General features: G+C 42.7%; 2 protein-coding genes across 18 annotated transcripts in view; both read right to left on the bottom strand.

Annotated features, from left to right (window-relative positions):
* Positions 1-398: 398 nt before the first annotated feature.
* TAL2 (TAL bHLH transcription factor 2) lies at positions 399-27,458 on the bottom strand. Of its 14 annotated transcripts, none has more exons than XM_031027631.2 (3): positions 27,372-27,458; positions 13,480-13,577; positions 400-1,034 (listed from the first exon to the last, which is right to left on the bottom strand). In XM_031027631.2, exons 1-3 carry the CDS (start codon positions 27,408-27,410, stop codon positions 683-685), a joined length of 489 nt encoding a protein of 162 aa, XP_030883491.1. In that variant the 5' UTR covers positions 27,411-27,458; the 3' UTR covers positions 400-682. The 14 variants fall into 14 exon arrangements, with proteins under 14 accessions (XP_006732894.1, XP_081659440.1, XP_081659435.1 ...); XM_081803308.1 differs by lacking the exon at positions 27,372-27,458 and adding an exon at positions 16,514-16,612; XM_006732831.3 differs by lacking the exons at positions 13,480-13,577; positions 27,372-27,458 and adding an exon at positions 6,746-6,807 and having other exon boundaries at positions 399-1,034.
* The window catches only part of FKTN (fukutin), a 43,548-nt gene continuing 37,689 nt past the window's right edge, over positions 22,115-27,973 (bottom strand). For all 4 annotated transcript variants that reach the window (XM_081803302.1, XM_081803304.1, XM_031027630.2 and 1 more), the window contains one exon: positions 22,115-27,853. In XM_081803302.1, coding sequence (XP_081659428.1) covers positions 27,640-27,853 — 214 coding nt within the window. In that variant the 3' untranslated portion in view covers positions 22,115-27,639. The remainder of the gene's footprint in view (positions 27,854-27,973) is intronic.

Below are 27,973 nucleotides of genomic sequence, written 5' to 3'. Positions count from 1 at the left end.
TTTAGAGATAACATAGATATAAATGGCTCAAGGCAGGTAACACTTCATATTTCCACAGGGATAAAGGATGCAGAGCTCTTCCACATGTTATCTGCTGTGTTTCTGTAATCCTCACGTGTCAGGAGGTCCCTCAAGTTTTCACAAGTCTCCAGGTTGGTTTCTGTGAGGGCTCTCTTCACATTTATCAACGTTATTTTGTTCACCCTCGATCACATATACCTCATTCTTCAAAACAATCTGTAAAATATGTTCTGAGGCAAGTATTTTCTACTCATCTGTCTGAGATCAGTCATGGGGAAACTCCTTCCTTGTAACTGAAAACATACTGAGTAAAACAGCGATTTCCAAACCTGTTTTTAACCTATGCTTCCCCCCGCCCCCCCACCACCCCCCCCACCCCCTCCCACCCCCCCCGCGCCCAAACAACATCTTATGCAGATCCTGGATCCATAAAATAGAGGCAGGCTGCTCTGCCTGGAGCTCTGCGGGTGGCAGACTCCAAAGCCATCTTCCTCATGGCCTCTGTCTGGCTCCCTGCAGCTGTCCCTGAACCACCTCCTTGAAGCTTAAATGCATGCCTCACAAATTATTCATCAAGTTGACACTGGAACATGCAAAAGGCTGTCGACAGCCAGTGGCTTCTGAGCAATTGCTGCCCCGGGTGAGGACAGCCAGAGCCCCGCTACGCAATGCTGTGGCTTGGTTCAAGTGAAGGAACCTGGTAGTCACCGAGTAGAGTCTTGTCCGGCAGGTGGGATCCTTGGGGGAAGAGTCCCAGAATGTTTCCCTGAGCAGCCACTCCAGTTTGCTGCAGGGTTTGCTCCCCCAAGACCTTGACCAAGAAGTTGATGTACCTCATTGCCAGGCGAAGCGTTTCATTTTTGCTCAGCTTTTTGTCTGGAGGGTGTGTGGGGATGAGCTTCCTCAGCTTGGCAAAGGCGCTGTTGACGTTCTGCTGCCTCCACCGCTCCCTGGTACTTGTGAAGATCTTCCTGGTCATGTTTGAGTTCCTGAGACAGGAAAGAGAAAGGGCCCTAAGGGCCAATACCTTGTAAGCGATGGTGGGTATCGCATGTCCTGCCAAGAATTTGAGATATTAGATCTTTTTGACCCAGGTTTTAGGAAATTCCACTTCCTTATTTTTAGTTTTGGGGTTTGTTTGTTTGTTTTTTCTCTTTTCTTTCTTTTTTTTTTCTTTTTGAGTCTTCCTTTTGATAAAAGAAGAAAATGTGGTAGAAGAAAGGACAGTGTAAGAACAGTACCCTTCAGCCTTTTTCTCCCTAGATGTTTCAAAGCCTCCTGTCGCAAGGTTGTTTTATCCCAGTATCCCCACTATTTCTTTTATCACCAAATCCTCCAAATTGTTCAGAATCAGGCACAGTATAGGATTTAGTACTTGCGCAGATAAAATATATATTTAGCCAATAGGGATTTAAATATGGATTCTCAAAAAAATAAAAGCTGTACTCCTAGCTTTCACTAATAAGATAATTTGGGGAATGAAGATGATAGCGTGAAGACCTCACCTGGAGTGTTGGGCCTCACTGTGCAAGACCTAAAATATCCAGCCTGGACCACATTTAGAGGAGGAGGTACAGAGTGACGAAGAGTCTTGAAACCCTGTTGTATGAACAACAGAAGTGGGGATATTTGGTGTGACAAGAAGAAAAGACAAGGGGCAGGTGGGAGTGGTGATTTGCCGTGGATGCTACAGAAGATATTCAGGCCTCCACAAGCCTGCACTTGGGTGACCTTTCCAACCCTGGGAGAGTTGACTATCACCATCTACTGCCAAATCTTCCTTTGCCATGTTTAACTCTTAGAGGCATGGGTCCCTTTTGCCAGGCAGCTTGCATTAACATGCGTTAGTGGGAATGCAGAAGATGCATCAGCAAACAAACCCCTCTGTGTTCTCAGCATCTGGTGGATATTGAGCACCAGAGCTCTACTCTGGAAATAGGAAACCCCTCATCCCTCTCGAAACTCTGTGTCATAAGGAAGCAGTACACTCACCAGATCCCTGCAGTTCTGGAGGCAGGTACAGCAGGAGCTCAGCATAGGGGAAAAACCACCTTCTCCCTCAGAGGGTGTGTGTTCTGGTCACAGCACCAAACACCAACCAGCTGTGAGGTGCTGCCTAAGTCACTTCACCAACCTGAGCCTCTCCTCAGCTATACCATGGGCGTAATTATACCGTCCTTTCCTCAGAGTTTGTTGTACGGATTAAACGGAATACTGCATGTGAAAGCATTCTGTGAACTATAAACTAAGGAATGTAAGCGCAACCAGCGCCTTTGCTTTGTGTCAGGTATTGTTTCTCATGCATTAACTCATGCTAAATACATACGCAAGCAGTGCTAGCTGTGTGATGGCATTGTAGACATTGCTGGGATTGGCCGAGGGCCGCTGACATATCCCAGAGGTTATTTCTCTACACTGTGTGCTGGGATCTCTGCCCTTAGGTAGGAACCAAATGATGATCTCAGTTAATTAGAACAAGCCACTCTGTTACCCTCAAGCCCTGACTCTAGAGGGATCAGTCGCATCTTCACGGTGGGTAAGGACATGGGCTTCGGAGCCAGAACCCTGGTTTGGCTTTTGGTTCTGTTCCTTAGCTGTGTGACCCTGAGCAATCTACGTAAACTCTCTGTGTATCAAATGCCTCGTAAGTAAAGGGGAACTCAGGGTACTACCTGTAAGGACACATAAAATGATCCACATAAAACACTTTAGTGAAGTGTTTGGCACACAGTAAGTGGTCAATAAATACTAAATAATTACAATTATTATCTCTACAAATAAAACAGGGAAAAGTAAAAGTTGGTTGCAACTTAGCATTTTTTTTTTCCTAATGAAGAAGCTACAGTGTAGTAGAAAAGGTCTGAGCTTGATTTATGTATTTGTTTGTTCTGCTCTATATGTCTATGGACATATATGTATGTGTGGATGCAGAGCAAAATACATGGAAGGACTCAGGCCAAAGTGTTGACAGTGGGTCCTTGGGGGAGGACAGTGGGTTGGGGGAAGACAGAAAAAGGAGATGGGTGTGTTTTATTTGATATAGGTGGGTAATATTTTACATTTTTATAACTAGAAAGGATTCGTATATTATTTGCTTCATAATAGACAAAAACTAAGAAAGTTTATGGGCTTTAATGTAGAAAGACCTGGCTGTGAATCTCAGCTCCCAATTTCTTAGTTATATGATTCTGAGACAATCAGTTAACTTCTTTAAGCCTCGATTTATTCTCTGGAAAATGGAAATAAAGCCATCACCAGGGTTCTTGTGAGGATTAAATAATACATTCTGTAAAGTATATAAATACATAACTGAGCCTGCTACATAGGTGCTTAATAAATACAAGGATTCTCTTCCCTATACAGATGGGAAGGGTCATTACTCCAAAGAACAGCATTTCTCAATCAACTCTATGGCCCCAGGACATTTCCCCAACCCCGTTCTTGTTGCCTTTCCTGCTTCTGTCTGGGTTGAAGACAGACGGCTGTGCTGAGCACCAGTGGTAAGGGGAAGCCATGGCCGCCCAAACTCACTGGCTGGCTTCAGGCTCCCTCCACCAGCCACTTGGGTCTCCGTGGAGACACTCTTGGTAGGACCCGTGATCCAGTTACAGTCATACGCACTCCGAGCTTATGTAACAACACTTACTGACCCTATGTGCTGGACACTGTGCTGTTGCTGGATCCTGAAGAAACCAGTGCCTTGTGAATGGAAAGAGAAGCCCAGGGCCTGTAGGAGCAGAGAAGCAGCACCTAACTCAGGCATTCTGGGGGCCTTCCGGGCTTACCATGAATCCTTCCAAACTGAAGGGGGGTGGACTAGGTGATCCCGAGGGCCCATTTCTGCTCTAAAACGCCACAGTGCCCTGCCTATTGCCTTTTTTTTTTTTTAAGATTTTATTTATTTATTTGACAGAGAGAGAGACACACACACACAGCGAGAGAGGGAACACAAGCAGGGGGAGCGGGAGAGAGAGAAACAGGCTTCCCGCCTAGCAGGGAGCCAGATGCGGGGCTCGATCCCAGGACCCTGGGATCACCTGAGCCGAAGGCAGATGCTTAACAACTGAGCCACCCAGGTGCCCCTGCCTATTGCCTTTGATCTCACTTAACTCATTTCTAAATAGCCTACTCTTTCATCTACAGTGAAAAATATGGGTGTCGTCAGAACTGTAACCAAGTAAAACTAACGTATGACAGTTTGAACCTAAATCAAGGGATTTTAAGATAGAAAGAAAACTATCCAGTTTTGCTTACACCAAGGCTGGCTGCTTTGCAGCCTGGACTGTGGGAGCAAAGTTACTTTCAAGCTTCTCTTGCCAAAAGAGGGTTTAGCTCACTCACTAAGTCAACTCTAGTCCCTTGTGGTGGTGGGGGCAGGGGGCGTCTTTTTCAAGCTGGAAGAAAAAGATTAAGCAGGATAAACTAACTGGTGTTCTCTTCTAAGAGGGCTCAATCCTATTATGCTAGAAGCAGACAGAGGAAATAAGGAGAGGAAAAGATAGGCTTCAGAAATATAGCCTGCCATCCTAGAAGGAGATTAATAATGCCTTGTTGATTTATCCTCAAGGGTATTACTCTCCTCCACAGGGGAAAATAGAAATCAGTTCTTTAACAAGCTGGGAAAATTCAAAGTAGTGGTCACTGGGAAATGACTAACGTACTCATTAAATCAAAGGAAAATTGCACTTAGTGCTTTTCCAGTTGTAAGGACTGATTACTGCTAAGCTTGATTTCAGAATAATTTAAGACCTTAAAAAATAACCAGATGCCACAGAATCAGAAAATGTCTGATAGATGTCAAAACAGAGGTAAAACATGTTGTCCCAGGTCACATGGGGAGTCAGTGGCACAGCCTGTGTCCCACGCCTCTGTATTGATGCATCTTTGTCACCACCGACTCCTGCTGGGTCAGGGTACATAACCTTTTTAAGGCATGGATTCTTTTGGCAGTCTGGGGAAGCCTAGGGGAGGACTCTATCCCAGAACAATGATTTGAAATACATAAAGTAAAAAGTCTTTGGTTCCCTTCTCAAAACAATTATTTTAAATGCATGAACTGAAATAGACACATAAAAATCACCAATTATAATTAATAATTATTAAAATAATTTTAAAATGCAATACAGTAATAATATACTTTGTTTTTAACATATTAAATTATTTATTACCATACTTTCTACACAGTGATATGTAATCAAAAGATATACGACATCTGTAAGATGAAAGTATTTATGATTTTTGTTGATGACATCGTCACCAGTACTATTTTTTATTACCTACATTCATAAATAAAGGAAATGCTAAATTTAGATCAAAGGTTACTGGAAATAAAGATGTAATTTTTTCCCCAACCAAATGTATAGAACCCCTGATTTCTAATTACATGCCTCTGGTTGGGTGGGTGTCACGGACATGGGGTTAGGGATGCCTGGGCAGGAGGAATGCAATGGTAAATATGATGGGAATATAGGTGTGCATAAACTTCTCTCTATTATATTGTCACCACTGAAGGTAACAAGTTACCAGAGAGAAGAATGACAACTATGCCCCTGCAGAAATGGATGCCCCCAGTAGGGATTGCTTGCTTTTTTATGACAGTGGTTCCTGGACACAGAGCCTGCGGCAACAAGAAAGGGAGCACACAGGCTCATCACTAACATTCCTGCGGTGGCCTGTCCCAGGCATTCAGACTCATATGGCTCTTTGTACATAAGACTTTAAATTTCTCCTCCTGTCCTTTGGTCATGTGTATTTGTCTCTTCTTTCATCTTTTTCTCGAAAATAAGTGAAAACAGACTCCGGAAAGAGAGAGATGAAAGGTGGCTTATAGAGTTGGGTTAGGGGAAGGTGCCTAACCTCCAGCACTGGGCATAGCTTTGCCTTTTGAAATCATTATAGAAGTAACACGTGCTCATCCAAGAAACAAACAAACAAACAAGCACTACACAAGTGCATAAAGTAAAAAAATATAAAGGCTCTCTACCTATTCAATCTTACTCCCCAGAAGCAGCCAGCTTGGTGTGTATAAATATAATACAGATCCTTTAGACAGAATACATATGTCCTCTAAAAATCAAAACACATACTATTATGCAAATTACTTTTCTCATTAGACAACTCTGCACGTTAATGTTCTAAATAAATACACTTACCATGAGTCACAGTCTTTGGGTGGGCACCCCGCGCTCTGGGAGAGCGGCCTGTTCCACCTGCGCCTCACCGCCTGATGCACCTGAATGCTCCGCCCACCCCGCCCAACCTGAAGCCCCGGCACACTTCACTTCCCATCTTTTCCCTTTTTAATTTTATAACCTTCGCTCCCGCTAGCCTGAATGCGGCGGCCAGGAAAGCATCTCGCGCTCAAGTTTCGCACCTGCCAGGTGCGGGGGAGTAGCTCACCCGGACGCAGAAGCTACCCAAACGGCCCTCCGAGGTGCTGCGGGGTGTCTCCAGCATCGCGTATCAAGGTGAAACGGCCAGGCCAACACGCACAAGGGCATCGCTTTGCTCCCCCCGGAGTCGCGCCACCACCCGCCCCCCCACCCCCACCCCTCGGAAAAACCCCAGGTCTTCTCACTGAGTCGACTTGGTAGCTGCTACCAAGTCGCCTCCACACCTCTGTCCTCCCGGGCGAGTGCGGCTCGGACTCCAGGGCTGCGCGGGAGACCGGCTGGCCTACGAGCCCGGCCCCGGCGGCACCCATGTCCCTCCAGGGTCGACGCACCTCCTCGCCAAGAGCCGGGAGACCGCGCCGTCGTTGTCGCCGTCGCTGGCCGTGTGCGCCCTCGCCTGGACGCCGCGCCTCCGCCGCTGCCTTTATAGGACACGGCCCTTTGTCTCCGCGACCCACGGGGCCCCTTCCCGCCCGTCCCTCCCCACTGCCTGCGGCCCCGCTTCCCAGGCCCACGACCCTGACCCACTAGATCAGGTTTTCTGGGAGTGGGATCCGAAATCTGCGTTTTTACTAAGCATTCCAGGAGATGAAGATGCCCAGCGAAGTGTAACAGTCACTGCACTGGGCGGACACCCGGATTTATGCATCTCGGGGTCCACAGTGCCCAGCACACAGCTTGGTTATTTCAGTGGCCTTCTACTTGGTCTTTTTGCTTCTATGCTTGCTCTGTCTGTCTGCCATCCAGCATCACTCAGAAGGATCCTATGAAAATCCAGTTTGGATTCCTGTCACTTCTGGTTCAAAACCCTTAGGTGGCTCTCCATTTCACTCAGAGTTAACTTAAGTCTTCACAATGGACCCTAAGATATACCTTTTACTGACCTGTCTGTTCCTTCTCTCCCTGTGGTTTAGTCAAATGTAGCCACTCTGACCGTTGTTTCAGGAACACACCAAACACCCTCCTGCCTCAGGGCCTTTGCACTCTTGTCTCTGCCTGAAACACTCTGCCTCCAAGTTATCCACATAGTTTTCCACCCCCCTCCCCACCTCCTTTCATTCATTCCACCCTTATTACTGAGCACCTACTATGGCCCACCCTGTTCAGGTGTAGGGAGACAACTTCAAACAAAACAGACACAAATCCCTGCACTCAAGGAGCTGACATTCTTCAGGTCTTTGGTCAAATGTCACCTTCTCATGAAGATTCTGAGAACCACATCTAACATTGCACTTCACACACATAGGGACTCTTCATCCTCCTTCCCTGCTTTATTCTCTTTAGTGCTCATCCCCATTTAGTAATATTTTCCTTATTTATTCTGCCTGTCTCCTCCCAACCCCAGTGAATAGGAATTCATCAACATTGGTTAATTAATGAATGGATAAGTAATGAATTTCTAGACATCACATTCTCTGAAGGACCCAGCAAAGGATTTGGTATGATAAACTCACAATGCATTACAGCTCGGCAGTTAAGAGTAAAGGACTCTGGACCTGCATTACCCAAGTTGAACTCTCTGGTCTACCCCATTTATGTGACCCTAGGCAAATTATGTAACTTCTCCCTGCCTCAGTCTCCTCATCTGGAAAATAGGGACAATGACAGGATTGTAAAGACAACTACCAGCTCCCTTCCCTGGGAGAGGATTATATAGCCTCACCCATTGCCATGGGAGGGACAGTGCCTCCCTATAGGTGGGGGGAGAGGACTTCCCCACCCAGGGCCAGGCTTGGCCATGTGACTTGCATCAGCCAATGGAATGTGAGCAGACCTGCCATCTGTGGTGATGGAGTGGGAGCTTTAAGAGTCATTCCTAGGGATGCCTGGGTGGCTCAGTCATTAAGCGTCTGCCTTCAGCTCAGGTCATGATCCCAGGGTCCTGGGATCGAACCCCGCATTGGGCTCTCTGCTTGGCGGGAGGCCTGCTTCTCCCTCCCCCACTCCCCCTGCTTGTGTTCCCTCTCTTGCTGTGTCTCTGTCAAATAAATAAATAAAATCTTTAAAAAAAAAAAAAAGAGTGATTCCTAGTTGGGTTATCATGAGAAAGTTATGTTTGGGGTTGCTCTTTCAGGCTGAAAGCCACAGAGCAAACCTAAAACCAACCACAGCCCTCATGTAACATGAGTGAGGGGTAAATTTTTGCTGTTGTAAGCCACTGAGACTTTGGGGTTCTTTGTCCCCCTCCATAAAAAAAAAAATTCAGTTCTTATTATAAATAAAAAAAGCTGTTGCATGCATTGCTAGAGTTCCAGGAGGCAAGAAGGTGAAGAAAACGTTCCATCTGCCTTCAAGGAGTTCACAGCCTTTGGGAGGGAAAGGCATGACAAAAATGACTAAATACAAAAGAAAGTCCTGAGTGCCAGAGAGTGTGATCTTGGAACTGGGGAGGCACAAGATTCTAGCTGGAGGATCAGAGATGGCTTGTGGGAGGGATGGCATTTAAACCAGGCCCTGAGGCAGGGCTGCCCCTGACATTTGTGGGATCCAGGACAAAGGTACAATTGGAGACTCCTGACCCATCCCCATTCTTTACCCACTGCCCAGCTCTGTTCTGCTCTGTGAAGGGCCTTGAGTGAATGATGTGGACTCCCAGCCCACATGGACCTAAGGAAGAGCCCTGTGCAGGCTCTGAAATTGGGCTCAGGGCCACTGGAACAGAAATTCAGGGGTCCTGGATACCCAGAGTGGGGTCTAAATCCAGAGGTCCTGAATACCAAGAATGTGATCTAGAATGTGGAAAATGGGCCCCAGATGGGTACTGGAGGAGGGCTAGTACAGGGCCATCTAAAGCACATCTGAAAAGGCAGGGGTCCCAGTTGCCTGGGTACCTGGGTGGAAGGGTGGGAAAGACTGCCGGAATCACCTGGGGAGGAGTGGAGGAGAAGATAGTCCATGTGAAGCCAACTGTGTGGATTGAAGATGGGAACGATATGTTTAGATTTACAGGTTACAAGGCTCATTCTGGTGGCAGTGCAAAGGATGGATTGGAGGGTGAGTTGGAGAAAATTAATTGGTCAACTTTTGCACAAGAGGGCCTTTAGAAACACAACTTGATATTTCCAGCAAACATCCCCGATTTGTCCTCTTTCTGCCCTTCTGTCTTCTCTGTGTGCTGTGGAAGGGGCACTGCGTCCTCCCAGTACCCAGGCTTTTCTACCAGGCCCTGTTATATCACAATTCTGATAGAGCGCAGGTTGTATTTTAAACCAAGGACCTATACTACCCTTCATCTTAGCCAAAAACCTGTGAGAGAATATATGTGCTTAATAGCATATTCTGTGAGTGTAAAAAAGAATTGTGGCAACGGGACCACAAGATCAGAAATGTGTGATGCAAGATGAAACAAGAAGCTGTAAGGGGAATCTGTGCACAGCTGGACATGAGCTGCAGAGAAAGGGGTACCCCTGTGCTGGCACACGGGGACCAAGGTCGACATCTGTTTTCTTCTCAAAACTGTCTTACACGTTGTTGTTGCCTTTATCATTTTTAAAATGGGAAAACATTTTGGGGCCCCATACCACTAGCAGTAATTCTTCAGATGATGGGCCCTCTCCCATCCTGGTCTCCCAGTGCCAGGAGTTAGGGGCTAGGTCTGGGTCCCCCAGGGGAAAGGGGTTGAAGGAGGAATTTACATAATCCGATTATTGGGGGATTAAGTTTGGGCAGCTAAACGCCTCTGTGTGCTGGAGCTAAAACCCTTACTATTCATGGCTCTCACTGCCCCCTGGAGAGACTGCACCTGCGGACTCCTGGCCAGGGAAGGGCAGGTCGCTAGGAGAGCCTGGTTTTGCTGGCTTAATTGATCTGTCTGGATTAGCCGGTGAATACTGGACCTCTAGTCCTATGTGCAGGGGTTGTCAGCTTCAGGAGAGACCAAACCTGAGGTTTTCAGAAGGGAATTCTCTCAGTCCAGGTGGTTGTGGGCCAAGGTCATTTTGGCTGGAGGTCAAGCATCAGCCTTATTTACCCAATCTTAAAAACTCCTTCCTCCCCTCTCATTCTTAACTCCTTTCTCAATCCCCAATTCTGCATTTCCAGGCGCCAATCCATCCATCCATCTCTCCATTCGTCCATCCATCTGTCCGTCCATCCAACTGTCCATCCATCCCTTCTTCCATCCACCTATTGTGTATGCAGCCATCAATTTATTCGTCACATGAGTTAGCTAGTTCTTGATAGTTAATAGAATTCACTAGTAAATCCTTTTAGGTAGGTTTTGTTCCTTCAAGTGTTCTATCTCTTAAGTTAATTTTGGTACTTTGACATATAAACTTTGACATTTTCAGAATCATTAATAAAGTGTTTTATACAGCTATTTGATGATTTTTTTAAAAAATATATCTGGGGGCACCTCGGTGGCTCAGTTGGTCAAGCATCTGCCTTTGGCTTAGGTCATGGTGCCAGGCTCCTGGGATCGAGTCCCGCATTGGGCTCCCTGCTCAGTGGGGAGCCTGCTTCTCCCTCTGCCTCTACCCCTCCCTCCCGCTCAAGCTCTCCCTCTCAAATAAATAAAATCTTTAAAAAAAAAAAAAAAGAAAAGAAAAAAAAATGTATCTGTATTTGTGTTGCCTTTCACAGTCCTCACATTATGCATTCTCTCCTTGATTAGCTTTGCAGAAGTTTATACATTTTATTGTTCTTTTTGAAAACTACCTCTGTGTTCCAACATTTTTATGATTTTCTAATGTATTAATGTCTATGCTATCTTTATTAAATCTGCTCTTTGTCATTTGCTTATGTTTATTTTGTTCTCTCTCCACCTCCCACTGTTAGATTGAATGTTTATTTTATTAATTTTCAGGCTATGAATTTTTTCCTGATATACCTTCGGTGTCATTCTGTGTTTCCATTTATACTACCGTTGTCATTAGTTTCTAACATCTGTTGTTTATTTTAATTTTTCTTTTTGAAAGTATTTTTAAATTTTCTTTTTTTTTTTTTTTTTGTAAGATTTATTTTTTTTTTGCCAGAGAGAGAGAGAGAGCAAGACAGGAAACACAAGCAGGGGGAGTGGGAGAGGGAGAAGCAGGCTTCCCGCAGAGCAGGGAGCCCAATGCGGGGCTCGATCCCAGGACCCTGAGATCATGACCTGAGCCGAAGGCAGATGCTTAACGACAGAGCCACCCAGGTGCCCCTAAAATTTCTTTATTGTACTTTTTGGTAACAATTTGCCATTAATTTCTAATTTCATTGTGGTATAGTCAAAGATATGCTCTGTATATTTTTTGCTTTGGGATATTTATTGAGAGCTTCTCTTTGGTAAAACATATGATTAACTGTTATAAATGATCCATAAGCAATAGAGAAGGAGGTAAATATCCTGTTTGAAAAATAAAATGTTTTTATATACATCCATTAAATTGATCCTTCACATCCTTCTTGGGAGTTTTGGTCTGTTTTAATCCCTTTGACAGAGTTGTATGAAAATTTCCCTCTATTGCGCCATGTCTGTTCCTTCCTTTCAGTTTTTCCAGGACTGCTTGCTTTAGATCTTTATATTTTAGGATACAATGCGTTTGACACATGAAGACTCAGGAAGTTTTATTGATTTAGAGAATAAACCCCATATCAATATAAAAATGGCCCACTTTGCCTTGCTTCTTATCATGAATTTTATATTATGACAACCTACTCTGCATTTTCCAAATAAAACCATGCTCGTTCTTTTACAGTTAATTTGTAGGTGTGTGGGTATGACTCTTGGTCCTAGGTTTTATCTTTCTGTGAAACTTTATTTGGTAAATTAAAATTCCTTTGACTCTGGTGTTTTAAAGGAGCCCCATCACCATGGTGAATCCTTCAAAGCAAATCTCTTTCTGGTTTACTTGCTCATTGGCTTGCCCACTATACACTGTAAATGTCAAGAGGGCAAGGACTTAGCTTCGTTAATCACTAAACCCCACAAACTGTGTTCACTGCACATAAAAGCTGCTTGATAAGACATTTGTTGAATGAATACAAGACAGCACTGACTCATTTCCCCAAACAGCTGCCCCCAGCCTGCCCCGCTTTCTGTCCCAAGACACATAACTTGTTTCTATGAAACGAATGCTTCCAAGGCCATGGGAGGGGTTTGGATGATTATTTGTTTGTTTTAAGGAGAAGAGAGGAGCCTTCTGGCTGCTGGACACAGGGGGTTGAGAAAAGATGTGAGGAGACTAGCTAGCAGGCTGTGACAGGAGAGCAGGAGAGCAGATGCTGCTTGACCTAGAGGGTGATATCAAGCACCAACTGGGGGTCAGGTGCCAAATTCTCTATCCCATTATTTTGCACTGGGTGCTAGGTGTCATGCAAGGCATTACACCCATTTTTTCCATTTAATACGAGAAATTATATATTTTGATTATAAAGTGACATAACCAGTTATCATCCTTGACAAAACAAAACATGGCACCCAAGCAAGTGAAATACTAAAAAGTAAGCCCAAAGAAGCAAGACTTCACACGCAGCTGACTCTGTTTTACCAGTGGTCGTTATACAAACATCTTTCCAGAGCCAGCAGAGGCTGTAAATTCTCATGGACATTAATGTCATTCCATTCATAGGACCCACAGAGCCACTTAGTGATTAGCTCACCTCCTCCAAAGCTCTTCCTGCCTCCCCTTCTCTAACCTCTTGCAAATAAAAAAGTAATAAAGCAAGCAGCTGCAGAGGAGAGCAGGTGATGTAGGAAACCAGGGCATCTGGAAGGAGAAGTAAGCTGACATGGTCCATATCTCTATGGGAGCGCTGAGAAGGGTGCTTGGATGAGTGAGAGCTTTGGACTTCTCTCATAAGGAAAGAGAGATTTGGCTGCTTTATCATCATTTTTGGACTTTCCTGAGGTCATTCCCTAGCCATGACAGGAAAGGAGGGATGCTAGAATCGGCAGGCCAGAGTCTCTGATGTACACTGGTCTTGTGGCCCTGGACATACTCACAGATAGGAACAATCAAGGAAAAAGTGGTGTTGATTTAGAAGGAAACAAACCTGCTGTCCATTGGGTTTTCCCCTACAGCATACAGTGACTTTAGTTGACAAAGGAAGAGAAACGATATCACTCTGTAAACAAAGTTATCCTTACTTGGAAGATTGCCATAGCCTGCCATCAGACATCCTGCATTTCAGAAGGCCAACATTGAATCTCAGGGATGATCCTCCACTGGATCCAAATATAAGGCCCTGTTTGAATAAAGAAGAGGGGAAGGGTGAGTGATCCATCTACAATCAGATTTCAAAGATTTGCAAAGACTTCCTGCACTGTTGTAACACTGTCTTCTTGATGCCTTTTCTTGTTTGCTCTGTTTTCTCTGTGTGCTGTCTAATCCTGCGCCTTGTCTGGGATAAGTACAGTGATAAGGTTACCGGTTCTGATGGCAAGTAGAGGATTTATTAATTGCTTTACAGGCCCATGCTGCTTTGTTGCCTTCCCACTTAAACTGGCTACTTATTTAAGAAACAAAAAGCTGGTAGAATTGCCAAACAAACAAACAAACATATTTTACCCTTCTGAGGCTGTTTTCTATAACATGGGAATAACAAATACTCATTGATGTGCTATGAATTAAGTGGGATAAAGTACTAAGCAATACCAAGTGAGTAACAGCTAAGAGAAAGCCTTTTCTGTGGCTGCAGAGGCAGATTGATTGGTGTCTGAATCCTTGCTCCCACACTAGTCTCCCAGTTTCAATTTTCTCAGCTGTGAATTGGAAACCTCGGCTTCATGGCTTACTGTGAAGATTCACTGAATGATTTGGAGTAAATGCTTAAAAACGGTGAGAACAGGCATCTAATAAAAGTCATAGTTGCTCAATAAACAATTGTGTTTTCATTTTTATTGCCAGAAAAACTCTATCCAAAAACTAAATGGAGAGTCTGAACACATGCCTCTAATATCCTCCAGAGGGCACTTTCATTTTTTTTCTTTCATTTGCCCAACTCAGCCATCCCGGCTCCCACTTATTTATTTCCTTCTAGTATTTGAAGCAAACAGAGCCCAGAGCTGGATGAGGGAGATAACAAAGAGGGGAAAGAAAAGCTTCTCTTGAGCATCAGGTTCTCTCTCACAGTTAATTGCCACTCTCCAGCTCCCCAGACCCAGGACCCCTTGGTAACACCCAGACACACACATGCACACAAATATCTCCCTCAGGACACCTGGTGTTGAGGCCTGTCCAGAGCAAATGTTGACCATTGCAACAGAAAGCGGGGCACATAACTGCCTCAAATGAGTGGGCTTTTCTTCCCATAGTTACAACTAGAGAGATGCACAGCCCTGGGTGTGCCCAGCTGCTGACAGTCTCAAGACCAGGCTGGTTTGGCCTTCACTCCAAAGGACTGGAGCGGAAAGTGCTACTTCCGGCCAATAACCCCAAGGGCAGTGGGAAAGCAAGGAGGTTGGGGGTGAGCAGAACCAGGTACTGGAGAAAAGGAAGAGGTGGGGTGTGACTCCCCTTCTCCTCTTTATATTCTTTGGTCTTTGTCTAAGAGACATGACTCATCAAATGGGTCCCCTAGATGGGGATTTGGATGCTCTGTGGGCAACAGATAAGAGTGCAGCCTTCTTACAGAAAGTCAATTCATTGAATACTCTCCATAAAGTCAATAATGTCAGGCTTATCAGCTGTCCTCATTCCCCACTCAGCCCCCTGGGGATCAGGAGCTGTAGAGTGGAGGCACAGGATGAGGCTGGGAAGGGGCCTCTACCCACCTCGGCTATATTTTAGGCAGGTGGGGGAAATCTGCCAGGCCTGAGCTTCCCAGAGCCCTCAGCTCTCCAGACTGACAAATCCCAAACCAAACAACACATCCGCTGAGGGGATGAGGCAGGCACCCCCTTAGTCCTCAAATTGAGCAGATGTTTTCAGGATGCTCCACTGGGGGCTTCTTAGGACAATTAGAGGATGTTATTTTTTTTTAATTTTATTTTATTATGTTGTTAATCACCATACGTCATTAGTTTTTGATGTAGTGTTCCTTGATTCATTGTTTGCATATAACACCCAGTGCTCCATTCAGTAGGTGCCCTCCTTAATACCCATCACCAGGCTAACCCATTCCCCCACCCCCCTCCCCTCTAGAACCCTGTTTGTTTCTCAGAGTCCATAGTCTCTCATGGTTCTTCTCCCCCTTCGATTTCCCCCCAGGATGTTATTTTAAATGTAACCAATAAAAAACCTACAGAGGAAACCTTGATTTCTTGCCACAGTTCTCATGTTTGCTTTTCATAATACAGATACTTTTGCACTACCCAAGAACACATCCATCCTTTCTAGCTGGTGGAGATCTGGTTTCTTTGCAAGTTGCCTGAAATAAGTCAATTACCAGCTCGAGTTTCAGACTATTCTGAACGCACATTGTAGCTGAATTAGACTGTTTTTTTAACAGAATACAACTGTGCTTGGCTCCTCTCCTCCTACACTCGACACCCTAGGATCCAAGCAGGCAGTGAGGCTGGCCCAGACCTCATTAGTGAGTAGTCCCGGCTTCAGCTCTCTGACCTAGGCAGCAGAATCTGGCTGGGTGGAAATGGAGAAGAGGGAAAACAAAATGGACTTGGCCTGGCCTGGTTTTGAAGCCTAGAATGCCCCAGAAAGCCAATGGGGACCCAAGCTGTCCTGTGGGGATAGGAGGTAGGGTGGGGAGAGTAAAGTCAGTTGTTAGCATCAGCTGCCCTCCTCATACAACTAGAATAGCTCCTCTTTCTACTTTGGAGACCAGAGTCTCCAGAGGTAAACAGACAATAGGGAAATGAGGACCAAGTTAAGACCTGGAATTTAACATCTCTACTGGGCCCATCTCCTCTTCTGACTTCTGCTTTCCCCAGTTCCCATAGCTAAGCCTTGTCCCCACATGGAGAGTATGTCCTGTCCTGGTTTCCAGCTGCAACAGGTATAGAAATGGCTCCAGCCTCTTCCCCACATCTCTCACATTGCATGCATTGTTCTGTCCCAGGTCTAACACTGACCACTGTGTCCTTACTCCTCCATCCCTTTCTAGAAATTGCTTTTATCTTCTCCAAAACCCGGATCTCATTACCAACTGTCCTGCCCCAATTCATCTGACTAAACTTTTGCCTTGGCTCTCTAATCCCGTGAGCTCTCTGGATCACACCGTACCTCAGTCCCATCATACTTCTTCTCTGTGGCCTGTAGCACTGCTCTTGAGCCCCACTTCCCAGAACAGTACCAAGTGCCCCTGAGCCTTTCGCTCTTCCTATTCTTGGATGCCCTGTGTCAGTGTCTGGCACTAGCTGGGAATTCCTAGGAGTGACCTTACTTGAGCCACTTGGCATCTTATGCCCACCTGGGTAAGCCTCTGTCCTCTGTCCCTGCAACTGTAGGGATCCCAGGGTTCTGGGATCAGTCTCAGTAAACCTAAATTCTCCCAAATCCCCACTCTGGCCTTGGGGGTGCTTCATGAATATTTGCTGAGTCAACAAATGAACCTCAGCTCTCTACACAGTATCTGTGAGTAGTACTCTAGCCAGGAGTGTTCATTAAAGACATCATGTTCTTATTCAAATAACCTTTCTACACTTTCTCTTACCCAACCTTCACAGCAGGATATTCAGTCCCCCGCCCCCAATCTGCTCCTTGCCCACTTTTCTAGTTGTGTGTGTGTGTGTATTTTTTTTTTTTTTTACTGTTTATCCATATATAGCCAGGTGGTCTTATGTACTGCCCTATAAAGGCCACTCCATGATTTCACTGGCTTCTTTTCTTCAGAAATGCTTTCTTCCCTTTCTTCACTCATATTTACTGTTCACTAATAATGTCTTAAGATCCAGTTGCACCTCACTGTCCCTCCCATGCTCTCCTTCCTGGAGTTTTTTGTAGCCTTGGGTGCTCAGGCTGCCCTCTACAAAGTCTGGGACTTTTGGTCTCCTTTTCTAAGCTTGGTCTGTCAAGTGTTGTTCTAATCCCATGTCCCGTCTCCCCAAAAGACAGCATGCATCTGTGCGCTTGACGCCAGGGTCATTTCTTATCACCAGACCTCAGGACAGGGCCCTATACCCAGGAGAACTCAAATATCTAATCTTACAGAAAAATTATTACTTGGGTTTATCAGGAAAATATAAGTTCATAGGATTTATTCCAAAAGCAGAAATAAAAGCAAGTAAAGATAATATTGACAATAGCTATCATTTATTAAACATCTACTATGTACTAAACAGTGTCCCAGATGCTGTAGATTTCCTGTATTTCTTATAATAACCCTCATAGGTAGAAATTAATTTTAGCCCCCATTAGATGAAAAAAATTGGAACTCAGAACTTAAATAACTAGCCCAAGATCAAAAACTAGGAAGTGTCACCCCTGGAGCTGAGTCCAAATTTGTACAACTCCAAAGCCCTTGCTGGTCCCATCAAACTCTCTAGATGTACATTATCCAATATGCTGGCTACTAGCTACATGATGCTATTTAATTAATTAAAATTAAACATTCAGTTCCTTGGTTACATTTGCCACATTTCAAGTGCTCAATAGTCACATGTGGCTAGTGGCTACTGTACTGGATTGTGCAGACAGAGATCAATTCCAGCATCATAGGATGGATGCTCTAGTGGGCAGCACTGCTATAGATAGTCTCTGGTCTTCCACTAGAGTATGGGGAAAAGATGGCTTCTAGTAAATTGTAACAGGCATGATATGAGGAGAGGACAGCTTCCTAAAAGCAAAGGCTTTTCCTTTGTCTGTAAAGTCAGACAAACGGAATCTGGTCGGATTAGAGGGTTGCACAGTTTAGGTTCCAAAACAAACTCTTACACACTGCAACTATCATTCTTCTAAGTGACCTGAAAGACATTTGGTGGTGATAAACATTCAGAAAATTAGTCATCCAACTACCCTTCCTGCCATATTCACTAGAAAATATTCTCCAAATTACTGAAACTAGAGAAAAAGATGGAATTTAAAAGTTTTAGGTGAGAAAAAAAACTGGTGATAAATATGAAATTAATTAAACTTACAAAAACCTAAGGATAATGACACCAGCTGCTAAAGGGCTTTTGCTGGTAAATTAAATTGGGGGGAAAGTTAACTAAAAAGGACACAAAAGAATAAGAAAATAAATGTTAAAGAGGATTATTAAATTTACAGAGCAAATCAATGAAGAATTGGAGGAAAGAAAGGAGAAAAAACAAAAACCTAAAAATCTGTCTTCTAAAAATGGTGGCAAGATCATTCCTTTAAATTTTTTATAAAGAGTGTTATATGAATTTTTGTAAAATGTTGAAGGGCACTCTCTAATAAAATCATAGTACAAACCATGGTGCACAGTACACATGCAAAAAGAAAACCATAAAAGAGACAACTACAGTATTTGATGTTATCATTATTTAAAATTTTAGCCATTCTAATAGGTGTGCAGTAATATCTCGTGGTTGTAATTTGCATTTCTCCGATGATTAATGATGTTGAACATCTTTTTTAAAAAGTTATATTAATAATAAATATTATAGCTCTCTCCCTTTACTTCGCTATTATCAATGATAACTTTTACTCCCTCCAGAAAATGCTGTTACATTTAGCACCTTTGCTCAGCAGTTTATAGGTAGCTTTGCAGGGGGAGAAGAGTCCTAGGGAAACATTCTTTATGGGAAGAACAGTAAAGGTAAAAAGGTTAGAAATAAAAGTAGTGACTTTTAGTAAAGATGGACATTTTCACATTTTCTGGAAAATGATACATTTTGGAAGAGGAATATGCTGAAATTTAGCAGATTTTGTATGTTTGCATCCAAAGGAAAGAATAAGAGCTCCAAACACAAAGTGTGATGAAGCGGAGCTGAGGGAGAGGATGAACTACCTGGAAGCTCTTTGACCACAGTCACTTCTCGTACCAGAGACAACACAGAAAATGCTTTCTAATTATCAGCTGAGCAAGGACTGATTTATTAGTATTTGCTTCAGTAATACTTCAGGAGGTGTTCATGGAAGAAATTATGACAAGGAAAAATGGCAACATCTCCCCTAGTTTTATAGAGATATAATTGACCTACAACAGTGTACAAGTTTAAAGTGTACAACATAATTATTTGATATACGTATGTATTGTGAAATGATCACTACAAGTTTAGTTAACATCCATCACCTCACATAGCTAAAAATTTTTGTTTTCTCATGATGAAACGGTCTTAGCAACTTTCAAATATACAATAGAGTATTGTCAACTATACTCATCATGCTGTACATTATATCCCCAAAATTTGTCTCATAACCAGAAGTTTATACATTCTGACCACCCTCACCCAATTCCCCCAGTCCCTACCCCCTCCTCTGGCAACCACCAATCTGTTCTGTTTCTGAGTTTGGTTTTTCTAGATTCCACACATAAAATGAAATCATAGTTATTTATCTTTCTCTAATATTTCCCTTAATATAATGCCTTCAAGGTCTACTTACATTGCCCCAAGTGGCAGAATTTCCCTCTTTTTTTGTGGCTAAGTAATATTCAATTCTCTGTATATACCACATCTTCTTATCCATTCATACGTTGATGGACACTTAGGTTGTTTCCATATCTTGGCTATTGTAAATAAACCCGCAATGTACAGGGAGTACAGAAATCTCTTTGGGATAATGATTTCATTTCCTTCAGATAAGTATCCAGAACTGGAATTGCTGGATCATATGGTAGCTCTATTTTTCATATTTTGAGGAACATTCACACTGTTTTCCTAGTAGCTGCACCAATTTACACTCACATTGGCAGTGAATAAGATTTCCCTTTTCTGCTCATTCTCATCAACACTTGTTAGCTCGTCTTTTTAATAACAGCCATTTCAACAGGTGTGAGGTTTCGATTTGCATTTCCCTGATGATTAGTGATGTTGAGCACCTTTTCATGTACCTGTTGGCCACATGAATTACCTCCTTTGGAAAAATGTCTATTCAGTTCCTTTGCCCACTTTTAATTGGATTATGTTTTTTTGCTATTGAGTTGTAGGAGTTCCTTATATATTTTGGATATTAACCCCTTATCAGATATATTGTTTGCAAATATTTATTCCCAATCTATAGGTTGCCTTTCATTTTGTTGTTTCCCTTGTTGTGCAGAAGCTTTTTAGTTTGATATAGTCCCACGTGTTTATGTTCACTTTTGTTGCCGTTGGTACTTCTGGTGTCATATCCAAAAAATCACTGATACGAGCAATGTCAAGGAGCTTTTTCCCCATTTTCTTCTAGGAGTTTTATGGCTTCAAGTCTCACATTTATGTTTTAAAATCCATTTTGAGTTAATTTTGTGAGTGGTGGAAGACAGAAGTCTAGTTTTATTCTTTTCCATATGAATATCCAAATTTTTCCCAGCCCCATTTATTAGAGACTGTATTTCCTGTTGAGTATTCTTGGCTCCCTCATCAAATATTAGTTGACTGGATATGCATGGGTTTATTTTCCAGGCTCTCAACTCAGTTCCATTGGTCTCTGTTTTAATTAGTAGAGCACTAGAATATGGTTTGACATCAGCAAATGTGATGCCTTCAGCTTTGTTCTTTTTTCTCAGGATTGCTTTGGCTATTTGGTTAACAGTCCTGAATGCTTTTTAGCATGCTTATCACCTGCGGATCTTTTCCAGTGAAATGTCTGTTTTCAGTCTTTTGCCTATTTTCTAATGGATTTTTCTAAGCTGTTGAGGGTCAAGTTCTTTATATATTCTAGATGCTACTCTTTTGTCAGCCATGTAGTTTACAAATGTTTCCTCCTAGTCTGTGGCTTGACTTTCCATCCTCTTCTTGTAGGCTTTTGCCGTTTTTAATTTTGGTGAAGTCCAGCTTATCAATTTTCCCTTTTTCGGATCGTGCTTTTGGTTGGTATCAAGTCTTAAGAAAGAACTCTTTGCCGAGCTCTAGATCATGAAGATTTTCTATTTTTTCCCCCTAAATTTTCATAGTCTTACATTGAAGTACAGGATACTTTTGGGTTCATTTTTGTATAAAGTATGAGGTGCAAGTTGAGGTTATTTTTGTTGTTGAAAAGGCTATCCTAGCCTCTACTGAATTGCTTTTGCTCTTTGATCAAAAATCCATTGAGCATATTTGTGTGTCAATTTCTGGGTTCTTTATTCTGCTCTAGTGATCTATGTGTCTATTTCTTTACCAATACCACACTGTCTTGATTACTGCATTAATCAAGGGCTGCCTAATAAAGTATCACAAATGGGGCACCTGGGTGGCTCAGTTAAGTGTCTGACTCTTGGCTTTGGCTCAGGTCATGATCTTAGGGTCATGAGATGGAGGTCTGTGTCAGGCTCTGAGCTCAGCAGGGGTCTGCTTGAGATCCTCTTCCTCTCCCTCTGCCCCTCCCCTGCTTGCATGTGAGTGTACTCTCTCTCTCTCAAATAAATAAATCTTAAAAAAAAAATAAAGTATCACAGACTGGGTGGCTTAAAACACATTTATTTTCTCACAGTTCTGTAGCCTAGAAGTCCAAGATCAAGGTGTTGGTACGGCTGGTTTCTTCTGAGGGCCTTTTTCCTTGACTTGTAGATGGCTACCTTCCTTTTACCTAATCAGTCTTCCCTCTGTGCCTGTCTGTATTCTTAAATCTCTTCTTATAAGGACCCAGTCATATCTGATTAGGGCCCACTCATATGATTTCATTTTACCTTAATTTTAGAAATACTGTACTGGTGGCAAGATTTATTATTTTACCAGATTGCTTATGAACATTAGTGGCTGTAATATGTACTGCAAACTTCAAGAATACACTCAAAACATCTCAAGTGATTAAAAAAATTTTATTTGTCATCCCAAACTGATCATATATTACAAATTCTGATCAAAATAATAATATTAAAGGTATTTTCAGTAGTACCACAAACTACCTGTACCTGAAGATAAAACCAAATAGTCAACTGGTAAGCATACGCTGAAATTTACCCATGTTTAAAATATCATTTTGTTTAAAAAATTCACATACATGTTTTTCTGGTTATGAAGTAGAAGGGGCACACAAATAGCTATATATGATTTTCATTTAACAAACCCATGCTCTGAATGAGTCATCAAAAGACTACAAAATCTTGTAATTTTTTTTAATGGTGCATGAGACAGTACATTGTTTTATAAAACAAAATACAGTACTTCTAATTCTCCTCATAATCCTTTTCAAGTCCACTGTGAGAGCTGCTCTGAAGTGTCTAGCAGCTTGGCTGGCTAACGGGTTCCTACATCATCTCTACATTGGGTTGGGTTGTGGGGGATGGCAAAAGGGGCATTCTAATCTACAAGTTCTGAGAATACAGAAGTACAGATTCCCCATTAGAAAAATGTAGACTTGCCTACTGGTCCTATGAAAAGGTATCACTATTGAATTGGTCTGTTTGACTTATAAACTATAATTAGATTTTAGTTTGTGCAGAGAAGCTTAAAACATACCCTGTAGATTCTTGCCTAAGTGAGACAGAAACACAAATTTGATGGAAGAAGGTGGAAATGAGTATTTTCAATTCTCCTTTACTAAAACACAGATATAAACATTCATCAGCACAGACAGTTACATGAAACTAAGTATTCCAAGTTCTTTCCCTCTGCAAATCATGACTTATATCTGATGTTGCTGGGTAGAGATTTACTAACAAGGAGATGAGGGTTTACCTCTAGAAAATGCTAGAATATTGAAGAAGTCCAAGGCAGAACAAGTACCAAATCTAGGGAGGTAGAGAGAGTGAATTGCTTGGGACCAAGGAACTATGTAACATAAGGGATCATATAAGGAGAGCTTAGGAGACAATAGCTTGACCAATAAAATGAAAATACTAGTTCTATTTAGAGAAGGAGGCAACTCGGTAATGTCTCAGAATTCACGAACCATACAATTTGTCCTTTAATGCCTTGATACAATGAAACAATTTTTTTCACTAAGCAAATTCAGTCATCCAGCCTCCTGAGTAAGGCTTATGTTCTGAACCATAGTTTTTTTAATCGCATTTGAAGAATAATTAGAAAAGGGACTTGGAGGTAAGAAATGGAACATTTCTTGAGTATTTACTTAATCCTAGGCCTGATGCTAAGCACTTTACGTTCCATTTTATCCTAACTAAAAACCCTGAGAAGTACACATTTCCCCAATTCACTCATGTGGAAGTTGAGGCTGAGAGGTCCTCTACCACAAACCGCACGTGATGAACCTGGGATGCAAACTCGGGCCTAATTCAAAAGTTTGTGATCTTTTTATACCAACATGTTGATTCCCCTAAGTGAAATGTCAGAGGTGACCTAGCCCAGGTCTTAATGAGAGAAGAAGAGGAGGAGGAAAGAGAAATTGCTGCTGGGACATTTCTTCAAAGATATCCTTTTGTCTGATCAGGAACTGGAGTTTTTCCATGATAATTATATATTAGAAGTTGGGAATGTGGCACTTTCTCTGACTAGTCTTTGAGGGAAATTTTCCCATGGGGATTTATAATATTAAGGATGAAAGAATTGTTCATTTTCCAGAAGCTGAAACTTGGGGGAGACTTAGAAACATTTGCAGCCTTAGGCTTATGGTACTGGGTGAGGTGTTAGGCTAGAGTGTGGGAATTCATTCCAAGTGGGTTTCCCAAATGCAGCTCTGGTCCCCAGTCTACAAACTGCTGCTCTTCTATGTAACACCTTGTTGTCCTATGTGCCATCTGAAGTTTGGAGCCATGTTAAGACTAGATACAGTGGTTTGGGGGTCACAAAGAAGAAAAGGAATGAGTACAACTTATTCTCAACTGCTTGTATCCGTCAGAGAGTATTAATAAGGGAAGGAGGAAGAATTCTTCAGAAATGAGTGCTTAGCTAATGGTTTCCTGGGGAAGTGGAAGGGGTGAAGTAGCAATGGGACACATCTTGAGCTTACGAGAATCAGGTACTCCTGGATGTTAAGAGTATCATGATCAAAGGCTGATGTCTCCAAACATGAACTATTTCACCTTTTGGAGATATGGCATTTTGCAGATAAAGGTATGAAGACAGCCTAAGTATTCTGGACAAGAAAGAAATACTCCTTCTTGATCTCTTTGTCACCTCAGGCTCTCAATCTTAGCAGAAAGATATGAAGTGGGGAATGGCAGAAACACCCTGAAACTGACTCCTGAGACACGGGATGACTTCTCTGTCAAGCATCTCAAGCAGAGTTAAAGATGCTGTGCTGTGATGCAATGACACAAGAACTGGGCCAAAAGTCATGGCACTCGAGTTTTAGCTTCAGGAGGTTCTCAAATCACTGCTCTCTCTTCTTGATTTAGCTATAAAATAAGAGGGATAGAATGAATGTGACCGCTATAGCTTTTAAGACTCAAGAGCAAGATGATTTTCACTTGAGATGAACTTGTTCCGGGAGGATGGTGGTAGACATTCTGCCATCTAGTGGTCATACTTCAGGGTTTGTAACTAGGGAATCAAACTGGCTATCCCACTGCCCAGCTTCTTAGGGATGCTTGATTTTAGGAACTGCAGTTGTACTGCAGTTTTATTCCAGGGGCCAGATGTCAGTAGCTGCAGCGGAGGGGAGAAGGCCAAGTGATCCCTGCTTAGAGAAGAAGCAAGTGGCCACCTGGTTGTCAAGTGAGAGGTTATCAATCTTGCCTCTCAGGATCTGTCTGGAGATATCCATGGGTGCCTAACTTCCAAGTTAATGTAAGAGGTTTTCTCCTGTAAACCAAAGTGGACCTGAATATGGCCATAAGAGGAGAACTGTTGTTGGAATACTCAGGTGAAGAAAGAAAAGTGGTCTGATGAGGTTTGATGGTAGATCCACTGGACAGTGAGCACAGTTAAGAACTGTCAAGAAGCACAGAATGAAGTATGGCTGAATCTGTATCAGAAGCAAGCCCGGCCTTCAGAGTCTGGGGAAAAGCTTTCATTCCCTCAAGGTAGGGTAGGAACCAAGCAAGAGCAGAAGCCTGTGAAACCAGAAGGTAGTCAAGAAAGGCATTTCAGCTGCCAGTGGGCTGTGGAGGGAAGGATATAGAATCTCTGTCAATGGGGCCAAGACATCTTAGATTTTGGATTCTTCAAGACCTTGGACTCCAGGGATAGATAAAAGAAAAATAACTTAAATAAGAGTGGGTAGAGGGGCGCCTGGGTGGCTCAGTCGTTAAGCGTCTGCCTTCAGCTCAGGTCATGATCCCAGAGTCCTGGGATCGAGCCGTGCATCGGGCTCCCTGCTCAGCAGGAGGCCTGCTTCTCCCTCTCCCACTCCCCCTGCTTGTGTTCCTGCTCTCACTGTTTCTCTGTCAAATAAATAAAAATCTTTAAAATATATATATATATATATAAAGGGTGGGTAGGACCCCCTGGCAAACAGTGGAAGCCCCAACTTGAAATGGGCAGAAATATGTATGTACTTTTACATACACTTCTAGATGCTGAGCACAAGCAAATGGTCCTCACTAAGCAGGGTAGATTTTACCGAGGAACACTATTATTATCCTGATATGTTTTCAACCATGAAAAATGAAATTAGGTTCAGCTATTTAGAATTCTGGTGTAATTTCTATGGGCTGATTTTCCAGCAAAGAGAATCTGATTACAGTGGCCGGTCATTTGGGGACAAGTGTACTGGTAATCTGTAAGAGTCCCTGAAAACCTCATTATGTTAGTTATGAAAAGATCCAATGAGTACACATTGAAAGCTCATCCTAAGGGAGGAAGGTCAGTGGTTATCATTTATCAAAAAAAAGTTTTTGGTGTTTTGAAAATATAAAGTTCGGTGGCTGCAGGTCACTTTTCCCAACTTTGTTTTAGGAAAATTCAGTCAGCCTATTCCCTCAGACCCTCTGGTTTCCATTCTGACATTGCTATTATTCTCTGGTTTTAGAGGAAAGTCTGGGATTTTGTTGAGAAAGTAGTCCTAAGCAGCCTGGATGAAATGTAAGACTTGGCTTCCTTTCCTGGACAAAGAAAAAGATAGCGGTGTTTACTGTGCCTACATATACCTTTACTTCTCACTTGGAATATACCATTAAATGACTCATGAAGAGATGGGGGAGACAGGGCCATCCCAGCCCACTCAGAAACACATCTTGAGGCGGGGAAAGGAAACTGAAGGGTTTTAAAATTGGTGGTACTTGATAAAGCAGGGAAGTCTGAGTTCTCGTCCCATCAATATGCAACAGACAGAACATCTAGATAGAACAATGAGAATGGACACAAATTTTACAAACACCATGATCTGGGGGCAGGAGGACGGAGAAAGCATTTGTCAGATTTGCCATTTATCTTCATTTTGGACATGTGATATAGTATAGAGGAGAGGGGACAGGTAGGCTTATATACCATTTAAATTGGTTTATAGGCCATAAATAAAGATACGGAGCTGTAATTGATGAATGAATACACAGAAGAGTACACTTAGAAAAATTAGAGGTATTTCTATTACTATTTTAGTGTTAACATTAAAATTGGAAGTACAAGGATTAAAAATTCAGAAAATATTAAAGTCCTTGAATAGCTCGTATTTTTACCTAACAGATGGTTGGTAATGAAACAAGGAAAGTAAGTTTTGTGAAATCATAACCCTTTCAAAATCACGTCTGGTAGCATGATCTCGCTTGAATGATTTGTTAACAAGTGCTACAGAGGTCAGTGAAAATATTCTCACAATAGCTGGAAATTAAAGCATCACACAAGCACAAGCTTCCTTTTCACTTCGAATATAAAAATAGAAAATGTACGGAAATTTGCATATCTTTGACAAAGCTAGAAAGAAGCTCTCATTCTGTTGCTTGTAAAATGAATCTAGCATCTTTTCTTGATGCCACCTAAAGTCTGATCACTTAAATATTAACTCCAACTCTACAACCTTAAAAGCAGCACTAACATACAAGCTTAACTTCTGATTGCAGGAACGGGCTATTCTTTTTTACTGGTATATCCCTCCTTAGCTTTGCCCAATAAACCCATCATCCAGTCCAACCATTATCTAACATTCTGAAAGAACATCATATTTTATAGGAGCTTCAAAGGTAAGGGTGTTTCCCTCAAAGGAAAACTGAGGTGCTTACCAAAGGGAAGGGGAAGAGACAGGCATGTGTGTCACTCATCTCCGCTTCTCCACTCTAACCTAGCACTGTACCTGGCACACGGGGACTCCTTAATAAAAGTAAAATGAGAGAATTAAATCAGATGGCTCAGAGGTTAGGACTCTTTCTGCATCTTCACACTTGACATATCTTTGGCCCCTACTTACATTTGACAAATAGAGATTTATCTTCTTAAACAGTTATCCACCTTTGTTTCAGAAGGGGGATTCTACCATTTCAACCTACTGTCTCAGTATAACTGGATAACCTCATCCCACTCAGAAATAGGCCAGATTCCATTGGGCCGCACATTGGGGGGAGAGCGCTTCCAGTCCCATGTCTTCACAGGAATCTTCCAGCTCTTACCATAGTTGGCTTCAAGGTACTCAATAGTTTCACAGGGCACATGAATCTTCATGTCTACAAACTCGGTCCAGCACAGTGTAAACTTGGGAAACAGGTATCTGTGGCAAAACAGAGGCAATGGGGAGAGGGGTTAGGCTCAACAGTACAAGTTTGATCTGAAGAACCCAGCTGCTAGTGAGCTCTGGGCTGAAGGAAAATCCTCCCCCATTAAATAGCTT

Source organism: Leptonychotes weddellii, chromosome 14 (genome assembly GCF_054177405.1).
Source record: "Leptonychotes weddellii isolate Sample4059 chromosome 14, ASM5417740v2, whole genome shotgun sequence".
Lineage (NCBI taxonomy): Eukaryota > Metazoa > Chordata > Mammalia > Carnivora > Phocidae > Leptonychotes > Leptonychotes weddellii.
Note: the sequence above shows the minus strand (reverse complement) of the source record. Positions and strands in the feature narration are given on the sequence as shown.